This window comes from Lindgomyces ingoldianus (assembly GCF_010093535.1).
Source record: "Lindgomyces ingoldianus strain ATCC 200398 unplaced genomic scaffold BDR25scaffold_2, whole genome shotgun sequence".
In the NCBI taxonomy this organism is placed as follows: Eukaryota; Fungi; Ascomycota; class Dothideomycetes; order Pleosporales; family Lindgomycetaceae; genus Lindgomyces; species Lindgomyces ingoldianus.
Genome location: NW_022985163.1, coordinates 171,639 through 187,103, shown reverse-complemented (window position 1 = coordinate 187,103; position 15,465 = coordinate 171,639). Strand labels below are relative to the sequence as shown.

General features: G+C 41.2%; 2 protein-coding genes across 2 annotated transcripts; one reads left to right on the top strand and one right to left on the bottom strand.

The window, feature by feature from the left end:
* Positions 1–8,659: 8,659 nt before the first annotated feature.
* Positions 8,660–9,937, top strand: BDR25DRAFT_348751 (uncharacterized protein; the record flags this gene model as incomplete). Its single annotated transcript, XM_033694469.1, has 10 exons — positions 8,660–8,809; positions 8,907–9,055; positions 9,105–9,199; positions 9,262–9,324; positions 9,380–9,441; positions 9,477–9,533; positions 9,613–9,665; positions 9,717–9,740; positions 9,809–9,853; positions 9,901–9,937. The coding sequence occupies 10 exons, from the start codon at positions 8,660–8,662 to the stop codon at positions 9,935–9,937; spliced, it is 735 nt and encodes a 244-aa protein (XP_033553665.1).
* Positions 9,938–13,814: 3,877 nt separating this feature from the next.
* BDR25DRAFT_309184 (uncharacterized protein) lies at positions 13,815–14,646 on the bottom strand (the record flags this gene model as incomplete). Its single annotated transcript, XM_033691061.1, has 2 exons — positions 13,815–13,987; positions 14,244–14,646. 2 exons carry the CDS (start codon positions 14,644–14,646, stop codon positions 13,815–13,817), a joined length of 576 nt encoding a protein of 191 aa, XP_033553664.1.
* Positions 14,647–15,465: the final 819 nt, after the last annotated feature.

The window sequence follows — 15,465 nt, the reverse complement described above, 5'->3', positions numbered from 1 at the left end:
AGCGTAGGCAAGATAATAGGTCTAAATGCAGTAAGAATCTACTTAAAGGCATATAAGAGTGCGTAGGGACTCTAAACCTAGGAATGCTATTAACACTTATAGGCCTTATATAAAAGGATATTAGAAAACTACTAAGCTAGCTATAAGGCAAGGTGCAACTAAATACATAAAAGAATAGAAGTACAGCAGGGGGCAGGGCAGAGTTAGGGCCAGGTTAAGGTTGGGGCTGATACAGGGGCCTTCTAGAGGTTCTAGGCGACCTAACAATTCATGAGAATTGAGTCAGGGTCGGAGCCGATACAGGGACCCTTCGGATAGGTTCCGGGCGACCCGAGATGGAACGAGAATCGTTACACTTAGGTAAAAAGGCGTAAGCTTTAAAAGTTTTAGCTATAGCAGATAAAGGCAGTAGCTCTTACTTTAGTTTTGCTAGCTTACTTTAATTTATAGTATTAACAGCCTTACTAAGTAAAGACTTTAGTACTAAAGCTTATTCTAGCTTTTTTATCTAGCCTAGTAACTAGAGGCAGTAAAAAAGATACTTAAAAAGTTATATAAAAGTTTTTTACTTAGCTTATAGTCTAGCAGCTAGAGGATAAGCACATTAATTTTAAATAGGCGCGTAAAGTAGCTATTAAGCAGAGGTAAACTGTTAAGAATCTCTGCTAGATAGCTAACTTTAAAGGTAACCTTTATTTTATTGCTATAAAATTTAGCCTAAAGAATAGCATAGTTTAACACTTAAGCAAGGATCTTTAATGTTTTAAGTAAGTATATTATATAGTAGGCAGTCTTCTTACCCTTAGCAGAGGCGCTAGAGGTAAGGTAGATAGGTAAGTGTTTATAAAAAGGTTTAATAAGACATAACATAAAAGTGCTTTATACATTACTATTATATACAAAGATACTTTATACAGTGTTAATAGGATTATTTAGTACTACAAAATTTTACACTTTACCTAATTAAGCTTTTTCTGCTTAATATATAGCCTGCTAGTAGCGTATTTAAAGTGCTTCTTTATAAATCTATTATAGTTACTCTTCTAAATAGCAGTAGTTAGGAAAGCTCTAAAGTTACCTCTATAGTAAGCGCGTGTGTATATGTAGTTTCTTTAGATCTAAGCCTTTAACACTGTAAAAGTAAGCTTAATAGAATTATAATTAAGTAAGTATAGAAGTAGGTACTAAAAAGAATAGCTAGTAGCCTAGATAACTATTTCTACTTTGTTATTTATATAAATAGTAACATTATTAAGTATAATAACTATGTTTTTATGACTGTACACAGAGTAGAGCGTAGGGAGAAGAATGTTTTAAATCTACTAAATAAAATTCTTTGTAGTAAAGTAGCCCCCCTTAATTGCTGTACATAGAAGGTAGCTGTGTACAGTATACGCAGGTAGGATTGCCTAGGTGTCTCCCTACTTAATACTCTAAGTATAACAACTCTTATAGCCTACTAGAGCGTACGCGTAGTGCTGCTAGCTAGTCTTCTTATTAAATATTAACTTGTTTAGAAATATAAGATTATTAGCAGTAAATTACTACATAAAGCAATAATAGCGCTCTTTTAGCTTTTTATTATAATTAATTAAGTATAGCTTTAAAGTTTAACAGCTTTAGCTTTAATTTTTTAGAAAGTTTCTTATACACCTGTAGCTTACTTTAAGCCTGTGTTTAATAAGCAGCTACTTAACTATCTTATTTTAGTACATCTATTTAGAATAAATAAGCTGCTTAAATAGAGCCTTAGTGTCTTCTTTTATAATCTTTAGTAGCTGCTTAAGCTTCTTTATAGGTAGCTTCTGCACACTACTATGCTTTTTTAAGTTCCTTATTACATTATACACAGCACCTCTTTTATAGCCTTTATAATTAGTAATAAGCTAAGGCTTCTATCCTAGAAGAAGAAATTGTATAATATTCTGCTAGGTTTAATTAGAGAGGCCGCAGGTGCTTAGGGGCAGAGGACGTGGCTGCTAGAGCTAAGGTGCTTAAGAAAGCCTATAGGCGTGATACATAGGCTACTCTCTAAAACACTAAAAATTAGCCTTATTATTACCTAATTAGGCAGTAATTTAAGATTAACTTACAAGCTTTTGTAAATGCAATAATTAGTAACAATAGCAGGCTATTTACGCGTGGTCTGACTAAGCTAGTAATTTAGGTGGGGAATCTAACAAAGCGAGAATGCCAAGACATTTCACTGATTACCTGCCCTAACAGATGCTTTTTTTAAAAAAGTAAAACAACCTACATTAAGTAGCTATAAAAAGTGTAATAAGTAAAAAAGTATATAAATAGTAATATTTTTATTATTTTTATAGTATTACTAAAAATAAAGTAAGTTATAGCTTTTATAGCTATTAATAACTAGTAGATAGTAGCTACTAATAGTACACTTTTTTATATGCATGTTAAAGTGCTTTAACTAGTCTAGACTAAGCTAATTAGTAGTCTAGTTATACTTAAAGATTATAATAACTTAATTTTAGAGTAAATTTTCTTTTTTATACTAGTTTAAAAAGTAGTTACTACTTTAAAAAATAATAAAAAGCAGAATAGCTTACTTTTTAGCATTAATGCCCTAGATAGCTATTATCTACTTCTAGTTACCTAGCTAGACTGCTTTTAGCTGTTCTTATTTTTTTAAACCTATAATAACTGCTCTAGTAGATATTTAGCCTATTATAAACTTTATTTTATTAAAGTTGTACATGTTATTATTCTAGATGCTATACTTAACTTTAATGTTTTTTATAAAGTTAAACTAGCTTTAAATTACTATAAAAAATTTATAAAAAGCTTTTTTATAGTTATACTTATACTTAAACTTTACTTTAAGCTTTAAGTAACACTTAATAAATATATTAAGCTAGTTTATACTAACATAGCCTATATTACACTTAGCGTGTAAAGAATTAGCTATATTAGCTATAGCTACTAGCTAGAGGGGAAATCCTTACGCATCTAGCTTAAGTATATGCTAAATAATTACTTACTTCTTATTATTATCTAGCTTTTATAAGTTAGCTATATAATTAGCTTAAAAAAGTTATTTAGTGTATTAGTTACTTATTATTTTTTAAAAAACTCTATAAATAGCTATAGTGTGTTACTTAAAAAGTGTTACATTTTATTTAAAAGCTTAAAGTGTAAGCTGCATCTAATGTTTCTTTAACATGTTTAAGTAGTGTTATTAGAAATACATTAGTATAAAAAAAGTAGTGTAGTAGAGTCTTAGCAAAAGTAAGCAACTTAGGTGTGTAAGCAACTCGCCTGTAAAGTACGTTAATTATTACTTAATTTTTAGTAGAGAGGCTATTTTTTTAAATAAACTAGCGCTTTTTAAGATTACTAAGTTAAATATGTTAATAAAAGCTTTAGTAATAATATTTAATAAGCTTATAGCTAATATACTTATTAAAAGGCATATAAAGCTTAAGCGCACATGTAAAATAGTTATAATAAAAGTTCTACTTTATCTTTACTAGTTTAATAATCTCTAGCATTTTAACTTTATAATCTAGCACTGTTTAAGAAGCTAGCAAGGTTATAGTATATAGATAGAGGCAATAATGTTAATTAGAACACCTAAAAGGCTAACCTTACACTACTTATTAAAAAACACCTTTTTTTAAAAATGCTTCTTTATGTTTTTAAGCACCTTATAATCTTTACTAAATATAATTTATTAAGTAGTAAAGTTAATTATGTAGTAAGCACAACATAGTTATTAATAGTAAGAGTTAAAGTTATATTTAATAGCTAAAGCGTTAACTATAAAGTTATTATTAGTAGTATTATTAAAAATAAAGTAACCTAAGTTATAAGTAAAGATTTTAAAGCTTTTTAGTATAGTGTTAATAACAGTAGTAATATTAACACTTATATACTAGTCTATTAATAAAGGCAGGCTAAGTATGTAATTACAAGGCGCGCTATTGTAATTAAGATAGTGTATATAGATCTTTATAAACGTCTACTTACTGCCTGTTAACATCTAATTATTAAAAAAGATATATATAGCTAATTATATGTTATAAAGATAATTAATAATAGTAGGCACATATAACTTGTACTCTATAATTATATAAGCTTATAGGGTGTTATAGGACCTCCACAGCTCTGCCTTAGCTAACAAGTTAGCTTACTATAACATAGCTTAAAAGGCAGCGCCCTTAATTACAGAAAGCGCCTAGTTATTAGCTACTACTTAGTTAAGCATATCCAAAGGTTCTCTGTATCGGCTCCGACCCTGGCTCAACTCTGACTCGACCTGGCCCCAACTCTGCCCTGCCCCCTACTGTACCCCTATTCCTTCATGTATTTAGTTGCACCTTGCCCCTATAGCTAGCTTAGTAGTTTTCTAATATCCTTTTGTACAAGGCCTATAGGTGTTAATAGCATTCCCAGGTTCTGAGTCCCCACGCACTCCCATATGCCTCTGAGTGGATTCCCACCGCATTTAGACCCATTGTCTTGCCTGTGCTGTTACATCTATAGGGCATTTATAAAAGAGCACTTACTAAATAAAAGAGAACTCTAACGCTTACAACAGTGTAAACAGAACAGTAAGAACGCTGTTAAAGAGGGGAGCCTGCATGTTCTAACTTATAATTAGACTGTAAGCTGCTAACTCTCTATACCCTACTATTTAAATAAACAAGGATAGAGTCTCCCTATCTTCTTACTTAACAAGTTATGTAACTTAACAGGTAAGGAATAAACAGAGCTTTTAGACTAATGCGCAGCTAGATGCGTTGTCTAATAAAGTAAGGCACATTTGCATGCTATGCATGCTATGCGCGCTGCAAAGGCTTAAGCATGTAAAACATGCAAAGCATGCAGAGCATGCAACTCTATGTATATAGTTTAAAATCCTAACTTTACTTAGAAGTTATAATTAAAGTTTAGTCTAGTTACTACTATATAGACTAAGTAGTGTTACTACTTTTTAATAAAAGGTAATCTAATAGTATATCTTACACTATATATACCTCCTCTCTTGTTCCTACATAGGAACTGTTTAACCTAAGCACTTTATACTACTGTTAAAGGGTAAACTACAGTTAGCTGCACCTCTACGTCCTAGTAACTACGCCTTAACAGACTGTACACCTGTTTAGACTAAGTTCTCTCCTCTCTAATCCTCTAACCTTCTCCCTAGGCCTAGAGTTCTTTGGACACTATTCCTCTAAAGTAAAGATTGTAACAGCAAGTAGGGAGAATTACTAGAAGAAAGTTGTTATAATATAAAAAGTAGCTTTTAGGCTATTTTTATTAACACTATAGCTAGCCTTACACTTAGCAAGATAGCGTGTAATTAACATAGTTAATAAATTAGCTTAATAAAACTTATTAAAGTGCTTATAATAGTAGTAATAGCAGTAAAGCTAGTATAAGTGTTATTACTTATAGTGCTAAAGGTAATACTTATACTACTAAACCTAGCTTTTTTAACTACGCTTTGCTATGTAAACTAGCTTATAATAATTAAGTAGACATGTTTATTTAATGCTCTTATATATGTTATTATTATTATTAATAATATTAGTAGTAAAAAGGGTGCCTTTTATAGAGCTTTTATTAGTGTTAAGCTCTAATAGCGCGTTAGTAGCTAAATTAGTAAAGCTATTTTTAAAAGTAATTTATAAGGCTGCGCTTTTAAGCTGCTAGGTTTAGACTTTTATAAAGTTACTATTTATGCCTTTTAAATAATTAGGCAACACTATATTAATAAAAGGGGGCGTTAGTAGAGTAAGAGAGGTAGTAGAGGCAGGTAAGTTAGTAGGTAGTAGAAGATAAGGAATTTTAGATATATAGTGCTAAGCTTAGTTAGACAACTATTACAACTCTAAAGTCTCTTAAAGCTAAGCTGCCTTATACTATATTTACTACTCTTGCACACTAAAGAATCTTGTATCCTCTAGTAAACCTAAAATCCTAGGGATTTAAGTCTATTAATTAAGTTAATTAAGTTAAGTTATTAAGTTAACTTAATTGTTGCTAACTCTAGTAGCTTGTACGTTAAAAGCCTCTAATCTATAATCTCACATCATTCAACAAACTGAAACTCAAGACCCAGCCTCTAGCTACCTACTCAAGTGCATTATATTAACCCCTCAGCTTTCAAAGAATTTTCCTTACAGAAAACCAAGTTTGTTCATGACCTCGCAGCATTCCATGGAAGCAACCATCAAGGAAGCAAAAGCTAGAAAGAAACATATGAAGAGTCAAAGGGACGGAAATCATCTGGCAATGCAACCTTTATCCTCCAAATTTTAATACGGCTGATGAGAATACAGACAGTAGACAACATGCTACTTTGCAGCGGGGATGCTTGAGCGAAATGTCTGGTTCTCTCTCTTCTTGAAATATTCAGTGTGTCCAACCGTTAGTACACCTAATAGTACAGTACTGCAGTACACCAATTTTGGTCACGTACGTACGTACAGGGCATCTACTTAGTATACTGTACTATACATAAGGCTGCTGTACTAACTGTTTACAGTAGTTATATAGGATTTTTAGTAGTTTTAGGCAGTTAAAGGCAGGTTGCTAAGGGCTAGGAAGCTTATGTTTAGAGATTAATGCAGAGAATACTGTTAGTGCGTGTTTTGTTAGCAATCTTTTAATAAATTTAGTAACTATGCTATCTACTTTATTCTTTTGCCTATTATAATGTCCTAATTTTTATTTTAATTAATAACGCAGTTATCTTAGCATGTTACTACCTTATAGGCCTTATCTTTACAGGCCTTATTCTTATAAGCCTTATCCTTACATGCCTTATCTAGCTGTTCTGCTACCTAGATATATTATGCTGCCTTATTCTAATGCTTAGAGAAGGCCTGCATAACCTTACCTAGCCTATCTAAGCTGTCCTTGCGTGAAGCAACTCCTTTAAAGCATATACAAGATACCTAGGCTAAGAAGCACCTAAATAATGCCTACTATAATGTTAAAATTACTTTTAAAATTAACATTACTTTTAATTTCTTATTAATCCTAGCAACTTTATGTAAGTGCAAGCAGTGCTTCTTATAAGCTAAAAAAACTATTATAATAGAAAAAAATTAACTATTAGCGTTAATAATAGAGGAACTAGTTACATAACATTACTGTTACTAGTAAGATTAATAACTATAGATCTTATAAAGAGTATTATAACTTCCTAATTAGGTATAGTCTTTAGCTTTAGCGCAATTACTTTATAATACTTTAGTTACTGTATTTAAACTATACACTAACATTATCTTCTTTGTATAGTTAGTTAGTAATAGCTAACTCTTCTATAACTGTACTATACAACCTCTAAAAGGCTCTGTAACTAACAGTTGGACACACTGGAAATATTCAACTGTCTTTAACACAAACGTACCTGTCTTTCCATAACATACCGCAATCTATTCCATTTAACAGATATTGTTGGCGTGAATCTGAGACTTTCTTTCGATATTGGCACAGAACTCTTTCGCCGCGGGTAACTACCACTTCTTGAAGGCGCGGATCGATTCTGGTTGTGTATGCTTCGGGTATACTTTGCTACACCCTGCAGGCTTTAGTTTGTCGTTCTCGTTGGTTTCTTTGTAGTTTTCGGCTTCGGTGTGTTCAACGATGCGGACGCACACGCAGCCCTTGACCCATAAGGCGCCGCAATCAGCACCACCTGTTTTCGTGCTCCATTTAGGAAGTGTGTAAGTGTAATCCCGCTCTTGTCTGCGATAGGTTGGAACCCCTCTTCCGCGCTCAGGAGATGGAAGGCATCGCAGTCAGAGATCATGCCGGTTGGGTGGATAAGGTTTGGATTCCATTTCTTGGAGGCCTGGCTACTGTAAGTGTGCTCCTTCTAGTAGGGGAGAAGGCGTTCTCGGGATCGTAACGTAATAGTACATCTCCGCCTAAAGGCTGGTGCCGTCGGCACCGATGGTCAGATTCCAGGAGACAAAGTCCCTCAATGGAAATACGCCGTACCTTTCACATTCTGAGAGCGGAGGTGCCGCCTTTCACTGCCAAATATAACTTCTTACACCATAAGATATGACTGTGTTGAACTAGGGATGGTTTCGGCGAGTCCGTTTGGACCGCTGTTATCAAGGCTGCAGTCGGTAGTGTGGTAGGAGTCCTAGGTGTACCAATACAATTGTATGAGTCAGCCCAGACCCTAGTGCGATCTGATCCAACTTCGGGTTTCCATTTGATGAATTGTTCCACTGTAAAGGTTCCATATTTCTTGGCGATTTTGGCACAGTTTTCATCCTTGACCGGGAAGAAGAAGGCCGTAGAAGATTTGATAAGATTACCCTGAGTTTGAAGACAGCTTGAGTGGACCCATGTGGGCTGGCTTCATGGTAGCGCTCCTCGTTTCCGTCTACGAACAACCTCAACGCAGCAGGAGCTTCCGATCTTGATGCCGCCACAGCCGTCTTTGACTGAAGAGTTCTAGGGGTTTTATTGTCCCTGACCGCTAGTAACGGAGCGATTCTTGAGGTGGTTCGGTAACTGCACGGAGTAGGCAATTGATATGACGTTACTGTACAGAGGAGATGGGGCAGATGTATGGATCGTACATGGTAACAGCTTGTTTTCATTCGATCTAACCCGTTGCGGAAGAAGTAGAAGAGGTGAAATGACTCTCTAAGCGCTTAATAGTAGCATGGCATCTCCGGCGTATTTCTCGTCTGCCAAGGACTCAAGAATAGCGTTAAGCTTGTTAACTTTGCTCCTCCTTTTAGTGATCCGGCCCTTATTGTTATGGAGGATTGCAAGGTTAACCAATAGGCCTTTGTTTGAAGTCATGTGTCGTGTGCGTTCCTAGCTAGCTAGCGTTAGGGTCAATTCTGTAAGCACTCTAGAGGTACTGTACGTTGTGGACGCTAGTTTCGCTACCTCTCGAATACTAGCTAGGCGGTAAGCCGGCAGGGCTAGTATTGCTTCTTCTAGCCATCCTCTTTGACGCACCGCAGACCTGCGCCGTACGTCTACATAAACGAAACCTTGTAGTGCCTAAGAAGCTGAGATTTCTGCTCACGCAGTACCTTAGTTGGTTTAGGTGAGATATAGCGCTAATACACAATGTGTTATTACTGCTAGTCTTAAAGGCTATCACCACGTCTAATGAAGCATCATTTAGATGTTCTTTGGCCGGGGTACCACGTAGAAGGCGTAAAGGAATCCCATAATAAGATGGTAATGAGTTAGAGGATATCGCTTAAGCCTTTTAAAGCCGTTTGGAAGAGGCAGCGCGGTATTCCTTAGCAGGGGGTTGGCTAGAGGAGGCCAGCGAGGGCGCAACACCCTGTGATGAGCGCTTTATTGACTGTGAGAGGAATTAAAACATCATGTCTATGTACGAGCCCTTGCACGCCTAAATTAGCCCTAGCAGCCACTAAACCTAACCCGGAACCTAAAAACGACCCAAAAACCTGTATAGCTACCGTAAATAATTAGCACAGCTACCTCAAATGCGGAAGAGTATACGGAATGTAGGCCCTATACATACGTACGGCTTAAACCACCTTGTACGGGTCGTATGTACGGTTAAGTGTACTAACGGTCGGGAACACTGATCAAAACTTTCCTTGATCACCGCGGCTTCATATCGGGAAGCCTTCCACGAACTGGGGAACTAATAATACCAAGAAAAGGAAGAGAAGTCTTGCGTTCTTTCTATCTAATTTATGACTAAATATTATGGACAAAATTGAGATAAGCATCGAATATTTGAATAATGCCGCGTAGTGCAATAATAGATTAAAATGGCGGTGGTTATAGTTCACAATTCTGGGAGACAACAACTCACTAGATACCCTGACCTTCAAAACATAGATCTTAGAGGTGGACAGACCCGGTAGGTAAGTAAACCAGATCTTAAGTCAGCTGAACGGATCTACAAAGCATTCAATACCAACCCTGGACAGCACAGGAGAAATAAAATCGAATCCTGAGCTGGAATCATGAGAGCGCTCAACTTCATTATATACTTATTGAACAATGCCACTAATTATAGCTCGGATTTCCCCGGAAACGGTTTTGCCTAGGGCACAATAGAAGATTCCGCAGGAAATGTCGTCGTCTACACGAATCCGAAATCCTTCCCGTGTAAGATCGACTATATTGGCACCCGGGGACAAAGTGGGACATCCCTCTTGAATACCTCCGCGACGAACCTATATATGGTAATCCAGTTAGCCCTTATTATTGACCACCCACTAGTCGAGTGCAATACTAATATGAGTCTTGCCTAATAGCGGCTAAGCGGTCTGAGGATTATAAGACCACTGAGTGTCAAGATGCTGCTTAGTGACGTGTCATTACCCAATATTGGACAATCGTTTCCCTTGGATGACTGAAAATATCAGAGCCCAAGCTGAAGTAGATTAACTAAGAGAGAACCCTACGAGGGTTAGGTATAAGTTGGATGTAATAGTCTAGATAAGTAATATGCTCGGCCGTAATTGAAAATAATATCTGGAGAGAATTCCGTTGTATGTTAGGGTACAATTATGGCTTGTCCGGGACCGCGATTAAGTAAAAGCATAACAGTATCTTCCCAGTCGTGCTTCACCGCCATAGCTTCCACATTGCCGTTAAAACCATGTTATTTATCAATAAGCACAGAAAATGCGCAGCCTCCTTGCGGTACTCGACTCATTCCGCGACCTCTCCATTTTTACTGCCACACTGCCGCACTACCACAGTCGGAATATTAGACGAGAGTTAAATGTACTACAAGCGCTCTTAATTGTCGAGATCATCATCACGAACATGAAACCTAAACGAACAAAATGCAGTCTATGCACAGTGACACTAGTGGACACAAACTTCGTTTAGCACCCACAGGAATGGCTTCTGTTAACCATAATCATCTGCATGTCCAGGAAACTGACAAGGTGATCTAAATCTAGCGCGGAAAAATGCCAAGGCCTAGACTTGTCCGCTCAATTTCTGCATGATCTTGCCGACAAAGCCGTACAGAATAACAGGAATAAAAATATGTCATTTTAGGCCTTAACGAGAGGGGCTTGATAAGAGAGACTGCGATAAGAGAAAAAAGCGCAACTAATCCAACAAATCAAAACTGAGCCGCTGTATTCATGTCGGTCTAGAGTGTGTGCAAACAGCGCTAGCGGAATTCGTGTTGCGAACTTGCACAATCTTCTAGGATTTCCGCTTGGAGGTAGAGCTGGTGATTGTTATTTTCTTGTTGGTTCTTTTTCGCTCGGAGCAAGGTTGAGGTCTGCGGCTGAAGTTGTCGTGCTGCAAGAAGGTTCTAATCTAGAGTTATTTGGATCAATAGAAGATTTTGGGACGGGAGCACCTATAGAGGGGTCCCTTTCCTTTTTTTTTTCTTTTTTTCTCGCACATTAGCTCAACCACCTTGTGTATAGCTGGCAAGCTCATGTCAGAGTCCAGACGCCCCGCCGCAACATGCGGGCGGATCAGCCCCTCGGACCCAACCAAGGATTCAGCCCTACACTTATAAATCGACGCCGAGCCACGAGACAGCCTCGAAACAGCCGCAGAAAACGCTGGAGTTCTGCGCAGCCCCAAGCCTTCGCTAACGACGGTAGGGCGGGAGAACGGGATGAGAATCCACGTGGAAAGAAGGATCCTTCCGCCTGTCAGCAGCCAGCTAGCGCTACCATTTCGTCATGCCCGACCATAGAGGGTCATCGAACCTGTGCTTATTGCTGAGGTGATAATCCGGGCTCATGCAGTCAGATATCCATATCCGCAAGAAATATCGGTGAAGGAATGCATGTCATCCGGACCATGGTACGTGAGGGTAATCAATCTTCGTAGGGCGGCGGGAGGATTCGAAAACCCGCTCCTGCACTACATAATGAGTGCTGTTTTTGGATGAGGAAAAGTTTGTGCGAGAGCCGGGAACTCGGGTTTCACAGGATCGTGAGCTTGAACGCGGCCGGCACACAACTAGAGAATGGCGGCTGCAGATGCGAAGAAACAGATAAATGCTGCATATGCGCGAAAAAAATTATATTGTGAAAGGATCAGTCCGATTCGGCCTTGCTGGAAACTGCAGGGGACGAAACATGGAGAGTTGATCGATAGGGTACGGCAAGGGAGTTCCTATTTCGAGATAGGAGAAGGGCGGAAAGCCGCATATTGCTGCAGAGTTGCAGCAATATAGATTCGGCGTGTCATAGTTCATTTTCAAGAACACTGGAGGAACCTAGACCTGATAGCGCATGGATAGCAGCAATGAACGGTGAGCTATCTTATAATTATCAGTCGTCATCCAATAGTAGTAGTAAATGGGATAGTACCCAGGGGTGCCTTTTTATTTCTTTCCCATGAAAACCACGTTTGCGGCAGGAATGTTTCGTACGCGTCCGGTGCACCTGCATGGAGTTTGCTTCACCTCCCCTTTGTGAAACGTGATGGGTAGCTACGAGTCCATATCTTGCAAGGGAAAACAATCACTGTTTCAATCGTCGAACGTCTGTCGATTTTTGCGAACGCGAGTGTCGTATCCGCGACCCCGCAAACGAGGAACTGGTGTTCGCAACCCAAATCCGAAGCATTCTGGCGGGTAGGTACAGATCGGAGAGATCCAAAGATTGCGCAGCAAGCCGCCGCTTGGCAGTATTCCACGACAGTGATCAAGTGGTTGCAGAGACGCGACAAAGTACCTGTTACCGGGGACTGACGAGAACTTTCCTGGTGGGACGACCAATTTTGAGCTCTTGACAAACCCTCGGGTCAGCGTTGTGATTGCTGCACGCTTGTCGGGCAACACATGCAAACTGACCGCAACATTTGTGCTGCCCGAGGCCGGGCAGGCATTAAGATCTCCTAGGGGAGGTGTTCTCGCAGAGGCTGGGGTGGATGTTTCGCTGATCATCAGGGATAGTGATCAAGTTGAGGTCATCGAGGGCGATCTATTCAACTCGACGCAACTTCCAGCGAGATCGGCAGACTGGCACTTAGATGACGAAGCAGGACGACGGACCTTCGAGAAAGTCAGGTCGCAAACTGTCGACCCAAGACTGCCGTGGAACGTTGCAAAATACACATCCCCATCCATCCTTATTTTCCTGTTACGGACGGGTGGTCTACCGGCTAAAGCTTCGGCTGTCGCCCGGAGGCGTTCTGGAAACTAGGCCGCTCTCGTGTCTTCAGATGACCGGCCCGAATGCGACGGGCAATGCTGATTCAAATTCCCACCGTGTGCGTTCAAGCACACGCATTTCGGCGGGCAGTCGGGCTGCAAGCAAACGATGCCTCTTAGACAGACTCGCCCCCCCCCCCTTTCCCACGGCAAAGTTCCCAGTCGACGGCAGCTCTTCAGCCTGACTCCACGTGTCGGCAGGGTTGCCTTTGCAGGTATCGATCCTGTTTTGTCTTCACCCCTGTTTCGCTTCCACCGGAGTGGACAGACGATGGGCCTTGCAGTAGCGTCATGCCCACCAGCTCGAACCCGTTCGCCCAGTGCCCACATTCCGGTGCTCCCCACAGCCAAAATTCACAATCGCAATTTCAAAAATCTTTTTTTTGTGGAGAATATTCCAACACTGGAGGATCTCGCAGGAATAGCGGTCGTAAGAGAGCAGCAACGCAGCTGGCTTGCTGGGAAGTGTTTGCGACAAAAGATGCGTCAGGGTGGTAATTCTCCCTCACTTTGGCAACTCGCAAGGTGCGATCGACCGGGACACCTGCTCTGAGCTTCCACAGAGGCCTTGCAGATTCTTCGTACAATGACTGCTCATGGCTTTCCTGCGCCGTGTTTTGACCTCGGAAGTCGGGAGGCTGGTTTTATTACCATGGATTGCCCGTGATGTTCTCACTCATCCTGCTCGGAGGTCCTGTCTCGGTCTCACTCTGCTGTCGCAACCCCTGTCAATATCGCCCGGCGGGAGGACGAGGAATTGAGGCGTGGCCGGGCGAATCAGCTCACTTCCCAGAAATGCAATTATCTTATTGGCAGCAGCGTAGAGCGTGCATTCTGGCAAATTGTGGGCTGGTCCGCAACAAGCAACCTATACGGTGGACAATAGAGGGGAGAAGATGTCATCATCGCCAAAAAGCAGGTGGCTGTCAGAGTCTTGCGCATCAAAGGAGACGGCAGCGTGGTGGTCATCAAGACAGAGACTTTTCGGCTTCTTGAGGTGTATTTCGACAAAGCGCGGTTGCTGTGCGTGAAACCGGCTCCAGGCTCGCATCCCAGCACTTGCAGCAGAGTCACAGCGAACGAATCCACGCGCACGCCTGCATACAGCTTCCGTTTCCTTGGAGCATGCGCGGAAGGCTTGCAGCGATCACTGATCTTGTGCAAAATGCGACATGTCCGAGAACGAAGCGACCAAATTTGGGCGCGGTTGTCACTGACGGTAATATGACACAGCACTCTTTGCGACGTCGCATCTCAGCCCTTCCAAGGTGGCGATTGAGACCGCAGGCCAGGAGGGATAGTGACATTCTCCTGCGGCTCAGCGACATGGCTCCGTGGCGGGTCAATATCGCGCCTAGGCCGATCAAACGAGAACGTTTCTGGAGCCTTTCCAGAAGGAAATAGCCAAGCGAAGGACTTGGCGCCGACGCGAAGCCTGCTTTGGACAAGTGGCCTAGTCCCTTGCTCCGGCCCTGAGCCAACGCTCTTCCAGGATGGGCAGCAGGCATCCCGGGCGCATTCAAGTCGAGTCACGGAGTCACAGCATGGCGAACAGGACGGGAGTTGCCTGGAGACGTGAGGGTTGACACGAGATGAGCGGAAGACATGTCCAGGACTACAGCTATTTCGGGCGACTCCACGGGAGCGAGAGCATACGAGGGGGTCGTGGAAGAATCCCACGTGGATAAGAGCAGCCTATCAACATTGAACGAAGCTTTTTCTACAGTCAAAAGGAAACATAACGATGCATCCTGCCGCCGTGATTCCGCAGAGATAGAGTCCGCCAAAAGCAAGCACAAAGGCGCGCCTCATGCTGTCCTGACTCCGTGCCTCTGAGCTGGGACGATTTAGGGGCAGCCATCCAACGTACCAGCTACCTGGGTGAGGGCAGCGATTTGGGTTCGCAGTAACATGCGCTGCGCTCCACTGGGCCCATCGGGGAACACTTCCGCGGCTTGGAGGCGTCTTCTGGTGAGGCTTCTGGCGCCCACAACGGGGAGGCGGCGGCGCACCAGCGAGTCAAAAAGGGACAGCTCTAGTCGTCGAGCCCAAGCAAGTAGGTTCGCTGGAAGGTAAGGCAGAGGCAATGGGTCCGGCGCTGACACGGTCTCATCTAAGCCGAGCGCGTGCGTCAAATGCGCTGGTAGAGCAGCGGCCAAAGTCACCAGCTTGGGATCCTTCTTCCTGAGAGGGCGGGACTGTGCCACACACCCGCGCGCGGAGGGCACAACGAAGGCGATATCAGGAGAAGGTCAGCATCCCCAAGCTGAGGGTGGGCAGGCGTGCGCAGGCAACAGACTGGCAGACGTTGGTTTGACGGCGAATTA